The sequence below is a fragment of the Colossoma macropomum genome, unplaced genomic scaffold (genome assembly GCF_904425465.1).
Source record: "Colossoma macropomum unplaced genomic scaffold, Colossoma_macropomum, whole genome shotgun sequence".
Classification (NCBI taxonomy): Eukaryota; Metazoa; Chordata; class Actinopteri; order Characiformes; family Serrasalmidae; genus Colossoma; species Colossoma macropomum.
In genome coordinates, this window is record NW_023494804.1 from 24344007 (window position 1) to 24357117 (window position 13111).

At 39.5% G+C, this 13111-nt stretch overlaps 1 protein-coding gene across 2 annotated transcripts; it reads left to right on the plus strand.

Annotated features, from left to right (window-relative positions):
* The first annotated feature begins 1747 nt into the window (after window positions 1–1747).
* Window positions 1748–9382, plus strand: LOC118824746 (thymic stromal cotransporter homolog). Of its 2 annotated transcripts, XM_036595129.1 has the most exons (6): window positions 1748–2053; window positions 3126–3392; window positions 3775–4936; window positions 6016–6099; window positions 8611–8767; window positions 8898–9382. In XM_036595129.1, exons 3-6 carry the CDS (start codon window positions 3952–3954, stop codon window positions 8953–8955), a joined length of 1284 nt encoding a protein of 427 aa, XP_036451022.1. In that variant the 5' UTR covers window positions 1748–2053; window positions 3126–3392; window positions 3775–3951; the 3' UTR covers window positions 8956–9382. The 2 variants fall into 2 exon arrangements, with proteins under 2 accessions (XP_036451022.1, XP_036451021.1); XM_036595128.1 differs by lacking the exon at window positions 3126–3392.
* Window positions 9383–13111: the final 3729 nt, after the last annotated feature.

The following is a 13111-nucleotide window of genomic DNA, read 5'->3' on the forward strand; positions in this document are numbered from 1 at the left end:
TCAACAATTGAACTGTAGAGAAATGGAGAACAAGCAGGGTGTTGTAAGGCAAACAAGTACTCGTCATGTTTTTATTTTATGTAACTGATTAGCTACAGCAAGAAAGATTTCCTATGTACTTTGTGTACAATAAGCAAATTAGATAATTTTGAATACTGAAGAGTTTTGTGAACCCTGGTTCCTATCACCACCAACCAAGAGTCTGAAAGCCAAGAGGCTGAAAATTAAATGCACATTTAGAACTGTACAAGCTGCAGTTTATAGACCACAATCAGTTGAGAGATCTTTACTATGAGGAAGTGAGACGTACACTATAGGTGCCTATTTTAGCTTTTGGTTCTCCAAAATTTATTTTGAAGGCTTTCCTGTAAGTTTATTTCCCTAAAATGCCTGTTTCAAATTACTTATCACTATTTTTGAGGTTGACTACACACAGTTCAGTCCTTGTTTCTATATGTGACAGTGGGCGTTAACTCAGCATGCACTAAGGCTGACCAAGAGAACAGGCTTTATGGTTAAAAGGGTATTCCCCGATTTTTCAAAATTTCTGCATAGTTGAATGGTTGAAATGTAAACAGTCAGTCAGTCAGAGTGGTTTGATGTGAAATCGTTCATTGTAGATAATCGTATTGCCTCAGATTTCTTTACAGTGGTGGTGATAGGAACCAGACGTTACAATGTTAGCAACATAAATGTAGCCATTTTATTTTTATCTTATTTACCATCAAAAAACCAAACAAAAAACATGAGTTTTAATATGTAATGATGATGACGGTAAATTCACAGTAAATCTGAAAAAATAAGCTTAATTTGGGCACGATGTTCATTACAGTGCTATGAAAAGATTTAAAAATGTACATTTTAGGCCAAAACCTTCTCAAAACATTTCTTAAACAGTTTGGACGTCTGGTTCCTATCACCAACACTGTGAAGAATTCTGACTCGTTACGTTTCTCTACAAAGAAGCATTTCACATCAAACCATTTTGAATGACTTTGTTTTTTTTTAAAAAAAAAGCCATTTACTATTTACTTCCCAGTCCATATAATAAGCCATAACTGATTGTCTGTGTACGTGCATGTGAATATTATAATGTCTGCATGCACAGGTTAAAGAAATGCCTGCAGCTCTGTCCTGTAGGTAGTAATAAAATGGGCAGTGCCCACACTGATTCAGATGCTCTGATAAAAGGAGTTATTGCCTTCATGGAAATACATATGCAGGCTTCTTGTAATGTGGGCCCTCAAGTTCATTATTATTTATTCCACCTTCAGTTAATGTTTACTAGAGTATTGCTTCTGAATAAGCAAGAGGACATGGGCAAATGCCAACAGACTCATTACATTTCTATACAGTAATAATTAGTTAATACAATTAAAAACTGAATTTTTAAAAGGCCCATGTCCTACATTTTTCTTGCATTTTATTTTATTTACATTAACGGATACTGCTTGTGCAGATTTATGTACAAAAAAGAATAATTATTTACATAATTATTTTCCAATCTTCCTTTATCCTTCAGGATTAAACAGGCTTGTTCTGTTTCTTTGTCTTTAATACTGATGTATGTAAAAGACATCAGCTCTGATTGGCAGCCCAGTATCGTGCCTCTTTCGAAAAAAGCAATCTGTGCTAAAACACTACTTATAACTTCAGCATGAATGGGCAGAGCTGAATACCTGAACAGGCAGATTTTGGCAGGTTAGCTTCCATACATGGACTACATGGGCTCGGAAGTGAACAATAAGTGTTGAAACAATGTTTACATACTACATACAAAAAATAGAATCCCTTTCTTACCAGGCAGAAGAGAAAAAAGCATTTTTTTTTACCTTCTTTTCTGTTTCTGGCAGCACTGAAGGAGTGTCCACAGCACAAAGGATAACTCACCTACCACCTTGCTGACCAGGCGGAGGAGGAGAAGGCGGAGGGAAGGAGGGAGGAGCGGTTTACGCTTTGCGCTGCCAAATAAAACTTCAGAACAGGTTCTACAAGGAAAGCACAGGAAGCACGAGAGAGAAAGCCGGCTAGAAACAGAGCTCACTCTCCTCAGGTACAGTGAAAGTTTCTCTTTCTTTCAGCTCACTATAGACATTAAAATGTGTCTCTAAGTTGTAACTAGAGATCTCCAAACTTCTCACAGGATAATTAGTTTCTATTTACTTTCTGCCTGCGTGTATCATGAGTAATCCAGAAGTTATTTCACTGAGTAACTTCCCCATCGCTGACAGAGGCTTGTCGGCTTTAGCTTCGGTAAGGGACCGTCTATAAAGTGCGGCTACTGTTTAAAACTTAAAACATTTACAGACTAAAATCACTTGTAGTGTACAGACACTCATCTGACAAAAACACTACAACCGTTAATTTAGTAAAATTTTCTTTGGTTGAATATTAATTAATTTTTATAAATTTGAAATAATTACTGTGAGACATCCATATGATATACAGATCTAAAATCACTTGTAGTGTACAGACACCCATCTGACAAACGTACTACAACCTTTAGTTTGATAAGATATATTTGGTTAAATTTGAAGGATTACTCAAAAGTAATAAATTGCTATTGTGAGACATCCATATGATGTGCAGATCTAAATCAATAGCACACATAAAATATATTGTGTAATGTATTTTATTAATATTATTTGTATTTATCCTAAAGTTTTCTGAGCAAATAAATACTTACTGCCCAATTAAATAGCTTTCTAAATAAAAGTTCTCATGGGGCTAAAACCTTTGCACAGTATTGTATGTTTGTTAATCGGTCCAATGCCAACAAGTCTGTAGAGACGTCCTCTGCTGCCAACAGGGTTGTAGTGACGTCCCTCAATGCCAACGGACTGTGTTGGCATCCTTGTATGCCAACAAGGCTGTGGTGATGTCATTTTATTCTAACGGGGCTGTAATGATGTCCTACGCCAACAAGGCTGTGGTGATGACCTTCTATACCAACGCGACTGTGGTGACGACCTTCTATACCAATGCGACTGTGGTGACGTCTTTTAATACCAATGGGGCTGTGGTGACATCTTCCGATGCCAACAAGGATGTGGTGGCATCCTCTGATGCCAGTAGAGCTGTGGTGATGTCTTCAGATGCCAACAGGGCTGTGGTTACGTTCTCAGGTGCCAACAAGGCCGTAGTGATGTCCTCTGATGCCAACAAGACCGTAGTGATGTCCTCCAATGCCAACAAGGCTGTAGTGACTTCCTCAGATGCCAACAAGGCTGTGGTGACATTCTCAACTACCAACAGGACCGTGATGACATCCTCAACTGTTGGGTGGGCCTGAGCGTTGTCCTCTGACACAGACAAAACTGCAGTCTTGAGGAAGATGAAAGGCCTCTGAAGTACCTTTTTCATCATATCTGGTAAACTTCAATGATCAAGAAGTAAGTTCAGCAGATATGATAAAAAGATTCAAATCTGTTTGTCAGATGGGTGTCTGTACACTACAAGTGATTTTAGATCTGTACGCCATATGGATGTCTCACAGCAGCATTTTTTTAATTTGTTAACATTTAATTAAGGCATATCTTATCAAACTAAAACTTGTAGTTTATTTGTATGATATTCTTTAATAAAGTATAAATGATTTTATTTTACAGCAGGTATGTGTGATGTGTCTCAGTAAAGTTACAGCAGGTTTTGGTCAAGTATTTCCAATGTATGTCTGTATTTTTTCACACAACTTTGTAAAAGTATTAACCTAACTTTAACAAGCTCTCATTCTGGCATCTGCGTCTGACTGACCACTGTGTTTGTCTTATTTAGGGATGAAGGAAGGTGCAAAATGCTCGCTGCGGGAGTGACTGAGTCCACAGACGCTGACCGTAGTTGAGGAAGCATTCATAAAGTCGAGTGCCATCACACCTCAGGCACTCAGTGCTGCTCAGCATTTGCCCGACACACTCTCTCCCTCTCTCTCTCTCTCTCTCTCTCTCTCGCCACATGGCTGTGCTGCGCTCCGCGCGGAAACATGTGGAGCCGGTTGTGTTTTGCGCTCAGATGGCCAGCTCCTTCTTCGACACAGGTCTCCAGATGGTGGTCAAGCAACGAAGCGAGAATGTCACGCGCCCCTCCGACCCGCACGAGGACCAGAACGCCATCGCCAACTTCTACATGACTTTCAACATGCTTACCAAGTTCATCCCAATCCTTCCCGCCCTCATTTTGGCGCAAATTGGAGACAGGGGTTACCGGAAGGTCCCCATCGTAGTCCCTCTGGTAGGATACTCTTTATCCAGGGCTCTTTTATTACTCGAAATCTGGCTGGAGTGGAGGGTTGAGGTAATGTACGCGGCACCTGTGATCCACGGACTGTGTGGGGGCTTCTCGTCCTATTGGGCAGGTGTCATGGCATTGGTGTCGGTTAGCACCAGTGAAGAAGAGCGTTCGCTCCGCATCATGCGCACAGAGCTTGTGTATGGCATCGCCGGCTTTCTGGGCAGCCTGGCCTCAGGTCACCTATTCAAGCTGTACACCGTGGGGATGAAGCAAGGTGTTCTGCTGGCTAGCATGAGCGTGGCGTTGTACGTCTTTTGCCTCCTGTATGCCACATGCGTCCTACAGGTGAGTCGGATCACCTTGGAGCAGCGGGATAGCAACAGCATCGGCATCATCACCCACAGCGGGCAAGACAGGACCATCATCGCGCTGCTCTTTGTTAGTGGGATCTTGTACGACGTAGCCGTCGCAGGGGGCGTAGAGATCTTGTCCGTTTACGTCCTGAAGGCGCCTCTGGAGTGGAGCGCCACCGAGGTGGGCTATGGAAATGCCGCCGGCTCCCTCATCTTCATCACCAGCTTCCTGGGCATGAAGTTCTTCACCAGGTTTGCTGTGACTGACGCGAGCATGATAATGATAGGCATGGTGTCATTCATGATCGGGATCTACTGCATGACCTTCGTCACCACCACTGCCATGTACTTTTTAGGTAGGCTTTCACGCATTTATGTGTTCATTCTATAAAGTACTAGTTTGTGAAGGAAGCCCAATATTATTCATAGTTACCATCCAGTACCTGGTTTGGTTAATCAAAGCTTCAGTAAATTAAATAAGGAGTGCTGGTGATGGAATTTAACAAATCTCAGACGGCTGGGGTGTTAATGAGAAATCTGGAAACAGAAATGAGAAATCTGGAACCAGCTCTGAAAGACATCTGTTACTTTTTTAGAAAACAAGAAATTCTTGTTAATTTTTACTATGTTAATGTTTATTTTCATTTATTCTCATGTTATACAGTGTTTTACAAGCAAAAACACAGTGATTGTCCAGATAAATAGTTTTACTTTTTTGCACAGTAAATTCCAGTTACTCTTCACATTGTGTTGAGATTTTATGGTGAATGGAAACAGAAACAGACTGAAAACAATCACTTTACATTATTCTAAAAATGATTTTCTATCGCATTTTGGAGAGGCAAAGTTTCATTCCGACAGTGACAATACATGTAGATAGATAGATCATTTGATTCAGATACAGTTTATGGCAGAGGTGTTCAAATCATAGCCCTGGAGGCCTACAGATTTTCCACCCTTTATCTTTATAGTTTAGTGTGACGACTTATTGACCTATTGACCTTAACTGTTCAAATAACTGTCAGTGATGATGAAATCTAGGACCAGATTTAGCTGCAAACTCAGACTTGAGGGCCAGATTTGATATCTGATTTACAGCATCAAAGTCAAATACTTTTTCACAAATATGTTAGCAGAAAAGCGGAATGTGTCACAGCAGAAAAGGTAAGATGGCAATAAATACAATCCTTTATCTCAAGACAAAAACAGAAGGCTGCCCAGATCTGCAAATGAGGAACTGAGATAGGGAAGCCATTGGCGAATGATGTGTGCGCGATGTAGATAAAGACGCTGCCAAGTCTGTGCTTGCAAGACGTGAACGTGAACAACTTCCTCGCAAGGGTCAAACCACTTCAGTGAAAACACACTTTTCAGCTCTGCACTATTTACCAAATCACTGGACACTCAAATAACTGATCTGTTTTCTCTTTTACAGCTCGTTCTATCATGTTGTTTGCGCTGATCCCCATGCCAACCATTCGCTCTCTGCTGTCCAAGCAGGTTCGAGGAACATCATATGGTAAGATCCAGTTCACCTTGAGCCCACATTATGGTCTGTTGGCTTCTATGCGTTACTTGTATCACCACTTTTTTTGAACACTGACACCGATTGTGCTCCTAGCAGTGAAAGACACATTAAAGCAACACAGATTCAGTATTACTTTTGGTTAAGATAGAACTGCAGTTTAGATTATCAGCTGTCAAAAATAATTCATTTAATAGATGGACTCAGGGTGAAAGAAGAAGTGAAACCACATTCTGGTGTATTCGAGGGAGGGAACCTAATGATGTTGTTATTCTGAGAACCACAGCATTTCTCCCCTTTCCTTCAACTCTGGCCTGTAGGTGAGAAGACTGAGAGCCCATACGCTGAACTCGCAGACCCTGTTTCATTCTGAAACTTTCCTTTTGCTTTGTGTTTGAGGGGAGCAAAACCCAAAAAAACTATGTCTGTGTCTCAATTTCACTCACTAGTTCCATACAGAGTGAATCAGTACATAGTAAATACGGATTTGGGCACTGGCTACAGTTGTGCTTAAAAGTTTGTGAAAGATTAGAATTTTCTATATTTTTGCATAAATTTGACCTAAAACTTCAACAGATTTTCACACAAGTCCTAAAAGCTGATAAAGAGAACAAAATTAAACAAATGAAACAAAAATATTAGCCTTGGCTATTTATTTATTGATGAAATAATCCAATATTACCTATCTGTGAGTGTGAACCTTTGCTTGCAGTATCTGGTGTGACCCCTTTGTGCAGCAAGGTGATATGTGTGATGGTGGACTCATGAACATTAACATTAGCCACTGTGCGATAGGCCTTAGTTGCTTAGAGGGTTACCCTGGGTTCCTTTGTGACCTCACAGACTATTACACGCCTTGGTGTGATCTTTGTTGGTCAACCACTCCTGGGGGGCATAACAATGGTCTCGAATTTCCTCCATTTGTACACAGTTTGTCTGACTGTCTGACTGTCCAAACTCTTTAAAGATGGTTTTGTAACATTTTCCAGCCTGATGAGCATCAACAACACCATTCCTCAGAGGTTTTCAGAAATCTCCTTTGTTCGTGCCTTTATACACTTCCACAAACATGCTGTGAAGATCAGACTGTGACAGATGAGTGTTCTTTAAATAAAACAGGGTGGTCATTCACAACTGATTGCCATCCCATTGATTGAACACACCTGACTCTATTCAAAGTATCTGCTAACCCTGAAGGTTCACATACTTGTTACTCACAAATACGTATTACTGAACACGCCTTATGTCACTGCAGTTCTCAGACTTGTTTAGATGCAACACACCTCATACAGTTGGCTTTTAACTCACTCATGTTTAGCAGGTGTAAATTCTTTACAAGGGGTGCTTTTAGCATACAGCTTTTGGTGCTTCTTAAAAGTGGTACCATACATGACACTTCAGAGCTGGATACATCCATATTTTCACTACCAACAGCTCTCCCTATAGTATAGCTAAAGAGACCAGAAACTACGTAATGTTCTAAGGCAGCCAGCTCATCAGAGACACTCCCATGCCAGCCTTCAGCAAGCAAATGGATAGCAAGTACAGGTTCTGCCACTGGAAGTAGTACAAAGGCAGTACAAAGTTAGGTGGTATTTTAAGTTGCTCTGGGTGGAGCACTGCCTGCTGAAGTTATTTAATACTATGTATTTGACTCCAAGTGAGGATTTAGTGTCAGTCAAGTGTACTGATAACAGAAATTAGTCTCAAGAACCACAGGGTTACTTTCTTATAATCTCAAGGACCACAGTGTTACTTGCTTATTTTTCATGATAAGATGCTCTGCTTGTGATAAACATACAGAAATTCATGTCTAAAATCAGTGAAGCATCTCTATAGAGAATAAATGTCATATAATGTTTGTTGCCTGTAATTTCTAACTTTTCTTGAGGACAGGAAAAGCTAAAGCATGTTTAAAATTTGAGAGGATGCAGTTTTCATATTTAAATGAAATAATGTTCTGTAATTCCAAATACGCTGTTCACAAAGAAGATACAAATAGATGCTTGTCCCCCAAAGTACAAATGCTGTAAATGTACAAAATGGTCCTTACAGGGCAATTCCACCATTTTTAAATTTCCACATAATTAAGTGTGTAAGATGTCATTCAGAATGGTTTAATGTGAAATGCTCAGTTCTAGAGAAACTTACTGATTCAGAACTGGTCACAGTGGTGGTGGTGATAGGAACAGACATATGAAGAGTATGATGCCTCTAAAAGCCGCATCACAGAAAGTAACTAAATAAAGTGGTCATAAACACACTGCCTGACGTCTGAGACATTGTTTTATGCAAGTTAGTTTTCATTTTTTGCCTAAAGTGTATTTTTATAATGAAAAAAATTGTTTTCTGTAGAGGATGTGTTCACTTATTTTTACTTCATCTAAACATGTCATTTGACCAGGGGTGTTCAAACTACAACCTCCCTTGACCACTAAGGGATGCTGTTGACCAAGGATTCATAATTTGAAAACTCATTTTTGTGTTTTCACTCAATCCCCACAGGAATGACCTTTATATGCCTCCAGCTGTCCTTCAGACTGGCTAGTTTAGCTACAACACCCATCTATACCAAAATCTACGAGTCCACACTGGACACCTTTCCTGGGTTTGTCTTCACCTTATCCAGCATCATCACTTTTGTCTCCATTATACCTATCAGGTAAACTTGTCATTTGAAATATATTCATGTATTTTTTTCTTACACATAATTCTAAAAAAGTAAACATACATTTGTTTAGCAGATAAATTTAAAATATATCACTAAACTATGTTTCCTTTTCTTTACAAAGTGTTGTAGGCTGCCACACTGCAAAGCACGAGAATTATGAGAGAATTCAAGGGAACTAATACTGTCAAACCACCGTCAGAACAGAAGGCAGAATGAGTGAACGAGTGCATCTTGTTCTATCACTAGCTCTGAAAACATGTCACATGAAATGTTCATTCTGAACGGGTGCAGCTCTCCACTTTTCACAACACATTTGTGTCTACTGGAGGTTTAGTAGCATTATTGCATTTTATTTTTACTCAGTGATTTTATTTTAAAGTGGACTTTAAAATAGTCTATGTTTCTTACTTGTGAGATGTTTTTGTACTTCTTAGCTCTTTGTGTGCTGTACATTGTTACATCATTGTCACAGTGTTAAGTTTAGCTTTATCTTACCAAGTGTCATTGCTTTGTGAATATGAACAGTGTATAGGTGTTTACATGGCCTTTAACCACAATGATGTTGAATTTATGAATTTTGATTTCATCAGGAGACTGACCATTTAATAATGGCATTATTTTTATTATTATTATTATTATTATTATTATTATTAATAATAATAATAATAATAATAATAATAACCCTTTTTCTAAACGGCTCATTATTTAAAATTTGTTGATTAAAGATTGTAGCATTAAAATATCAGTGTACAAGCTATTTGTCTTGCAATTTAAACATGAAAAATCAACATTACAGTAAACAACTCACACAAAAGGGAAGATATGGGATGCAAGGGACCAAAACCTTATAGGGAGTCAAAATAATACAGAGGTCATTCATAATACAAAAGTATTATTCCCTCAGTTTTACTATTTCTTTCACCCTGCCATTCACTTTTGAACTCTTAATTACATAAAAAAACATGAAGATATACTGTAATCATGAAAAACTGAGAAGTAAAATAACATATGTTGCTGCTAAAGAAAACTATTGACAAACAGAAGATGATGTATTTCTATTGTCTTTGTTTAATGTCTGGTTGATGTACTGCATGTGCACAATGTAGGCTGCAGGCATATTTCATATTTAAAAAATTACAACGTTGAGTCGCGTAGCTGCCTTAATTTTCACATCACATACGCTTTATGGAGACATCGATTAAAGTGCATTCAAGGCAAAATGAAAAATGTAACCATTGCTTCATCTGTTGTGAACATACATATTTGCCTCTTACAGTGGTGCCACAATAGTCACTAAAACAACATTTGCCGGTTTAAAGGCTAAGAAAATCCCCTTCTGATGATGTACTATGAAGGTGGGAGGAACTACTGAAAAACTACAAGGGCCCTGGGTCAGATATTCGACTGGCGAATGCAGAAGGAAACTAACTACTGCAAAAAAAGCTGTATTTATTAGTCTCTACATCAGTGGCTACGCTAGCAGTCACAAATTCTTTATCTCATTGAGGAGGTTTCCAGTGGTTATGGGATGTATTTGTGTAATGCATGCTGGGAACTGTAGTGAGAGAACAGTGATGGAAAAAAAGCACAAAAAGGATACAAAATCATGAATTCTGCCAAAACAATAAGGTTGAGGGATTCAATACTGCACTACCGAAGTACTTGGTGGCAGTCTTGGTGTAAATCTGGATGAAGACAACAACAACAACGAAAACATTAAGTTAAAATCACAATAATCACATTATGTGGTCTCTGTTGCACTTGGTATTCTCTGGCTAAAACGAAAAATGTAACCATTGTTACATCTGCTGTAAACATGCCTACTCACCTCCTGCGGTGCCACAATAGCCATTAGAATTAGCACCGGACGATTTTCACGATTAATTCAGTTAATTCGAATTAACGTTTTCACACAATGTTAGAAATGAGACAATTAAGACTGTACAAGTTTACAAACCTATTCAAACTTTCAAAACATATGAAAAACGCATCTTAAATAAAAAACGCCGACTCTCACAGCACGCGGTAGAAAAAAAAACACACAAACACTCCAAGATGGCGGCACGCGGCGCTTCGCAGAGGAGTGAGCTAGTACCAAAGAAAGGTGGAAACATCAGTTCAGTGGTATGGAACTTATGTTGAAAAGGCAGATGTTGAACAAATTCATGTGAAGTGTAAGTTGCGTCGAAATACAGCTGCAACCAAATGTAGCAGTACGGCGAATCTGTTCCTGCTCTTACGACACAAACACCCAGTGAAACGGGAGAAATGCGTGAAACAACGCGATGAAAATGAGCGAGTTTTCAGCCGGCTGGGCACGCTGTTAAGGCCTCAGCACTTCTTGTGAAACGAAGTTCTCGAGGGTTGTGCGAAGCCGAAAGCGCCGATTCTTTCACTGTTCTAACTATGGTGACGTTTTAGTTCAGAATACCGCCACCATTTAAGGTGGAACTGGAAAATTCAAACAAGAAGCTGGTGAATAGAAAGCCAACTTCAGCCTCGTCCTCTTGTGAAACTACATATAATATAACCTATATGTTTTGGTGCTTAGTACTAGTTAACATCTTACATTAAGGAAATATTCATTGTTTATTTAACAAATGCGCGTTTTACAGTGAACTATTAGTGTGTCTGCCAAAGCCGAAGCTCCTCAAATTTATCCATCTTTGTTTTATGGCACGCCTCTTTTTTACCGACCAATCACAGGCTTTGTCGCGTAGCGTCTTCGTCTGCGGAGTTCGCCCAGCTGCCATGTGCGCGACACGGCGGACGAACCCTCCGCGCAACGTCTGCGGTTGTACGTTTTGTCCGTTATTACGTCACATTGATCACTGAAGCCAGACGAACATCCTCTCGGCAAGAAGTACGCCGAGGCCTTTCAAATGGCGTCTCTCAAGCCTGAAACAGTAGACAGGCTTGTGTTACTTTCAAGAAACCTGTAAAGAAGTTTGTGCTCTGCACTTTTCTTAATGTAAGGAGGTCATGCTTGCACATTATTTAAAGTGAGAGTTGCCTGTGAGCTTTAAGGAAGCTGCTTGCTATTCTTAAAAGAATATCACTAATTAATATGGTTCTTTTATGTTTTAATTATAAATTTTGTTGTGCTTGCACAGTTTGAGTCCCTTGAAAGGATATTTAAAAGTAACCACTATTTGCACAATATAATTGTTATAGGTGGTGCTGTTACTATTTTTGCAATTCTGCAGTCTTTTAAATTAAAGTGCAAAACAGAAATTCTTTTTTCAAAGGCATTATACAAGAACCAAAAAAAAAAAAAAATCAGAATCGGGAATCGTTAATAAATGTGAAAATAATGGAGATTTTACTTTTTTCAATATTGCCCAGCCCTAATTATCATAATTTTTTTTTTGGTTTAAAGGCTAGAAAAAAAACCCTTTCTGATGATTTGTTTTGAAGGTGGGAGGAAGTTTTGGAAAACGACAAGAACACTGGCCAATTCCAGAAGAAAGCCTGATTGCTAACATTACAGCCAGAAAGACAAATATCACCTCTATTTATTAGCCTCTACATAAATGGTACATCAATGCATTTCTGTATTGTAACACTGTATGTCCAAAAGTATTTAGACACTGCTTCTAATTAGTGCATTCAGCTACTTTAAGGTGCACCTATTACTGACACAGGAGTTGAACTGAACGCACAGTTTGCATAATCTAAACAGAAAAGCATTGCCAATAAAATGAGAAACACTGGAGCAGCTGCATATAAGCCTAAGGTCACCATGTCTAATGCAAAGTGTTAGCTAGAAAGGTATAAAGCCAAGATTAGTGGAAAGGGGCTTCCAGGGTTTTTCCAAGATATGAGCCCTTTAAAAAATATAACAGCCTTGTGCAATATTACCCAGCGTCCCATAATACCTGAGACCCTGGGAAAGACACTGAAGGGTTGTCTACAGCCCGAAGGATTTCCCCTACCAGAAATCCCGAGATCCCATTTTGATAACCGAGGTGGTAGGGGGGGGTGGCGCGAGAGGGGATTTACTGGTGCTTCGCACTGCCAAATAAAACTTCAGAACAGGTTCTGCAAGGAAAGCACAGAAAGCACGAACCCGCTCCACTGCACACAGAGAGCGAGAAACCTGGCTATAAGCAGAGCTCTCTCTCTTCAGGTACAGTGAAAGTTTCTTTTTCTTTCAGCAGGCTACTCACTGAGTAACTCCCCATCGCTGACAGAGGCTTGTCTGCTTTCAGCCTCTGCTAATGTCTAAAAGCTGTACAGCAGCTAAAACGTGTAAATATCGGTCTGCACGACTCATTCGGGCGTTCGCGTCTGACTGACCGCGTGTTTGTCTTATTTAGGGACGGAGGAAGGCGC

What these genes read in the sequence shown, in the direction of transcription:
- LOC118824746 (XM_036595129.1), top strand. Translation starts at nt 3,952, where the DNA reads ATGGCTGTGCTGCGCTCCGCGCGGAAACATGTGGAGCCGGTTGTGTTT. An exon ending in CACTGCCATGTACTTTTTAG is followed by an intron (nt 4,937 to 6,015) that starts GTAGGCTTTCAC and finishes TCTCTTTTACAG; the next exon opens with CTCGTTCTATCATGTTGTTT. An exon ending in GGTTCGAGGAACATCATATG is followed by an intron (nt 6,100 to 8,610) that starts GTAAGATCCAGT and finishes CAATCCCCACAG; the next exon opens with GAATGACCTTTATATGCCTC.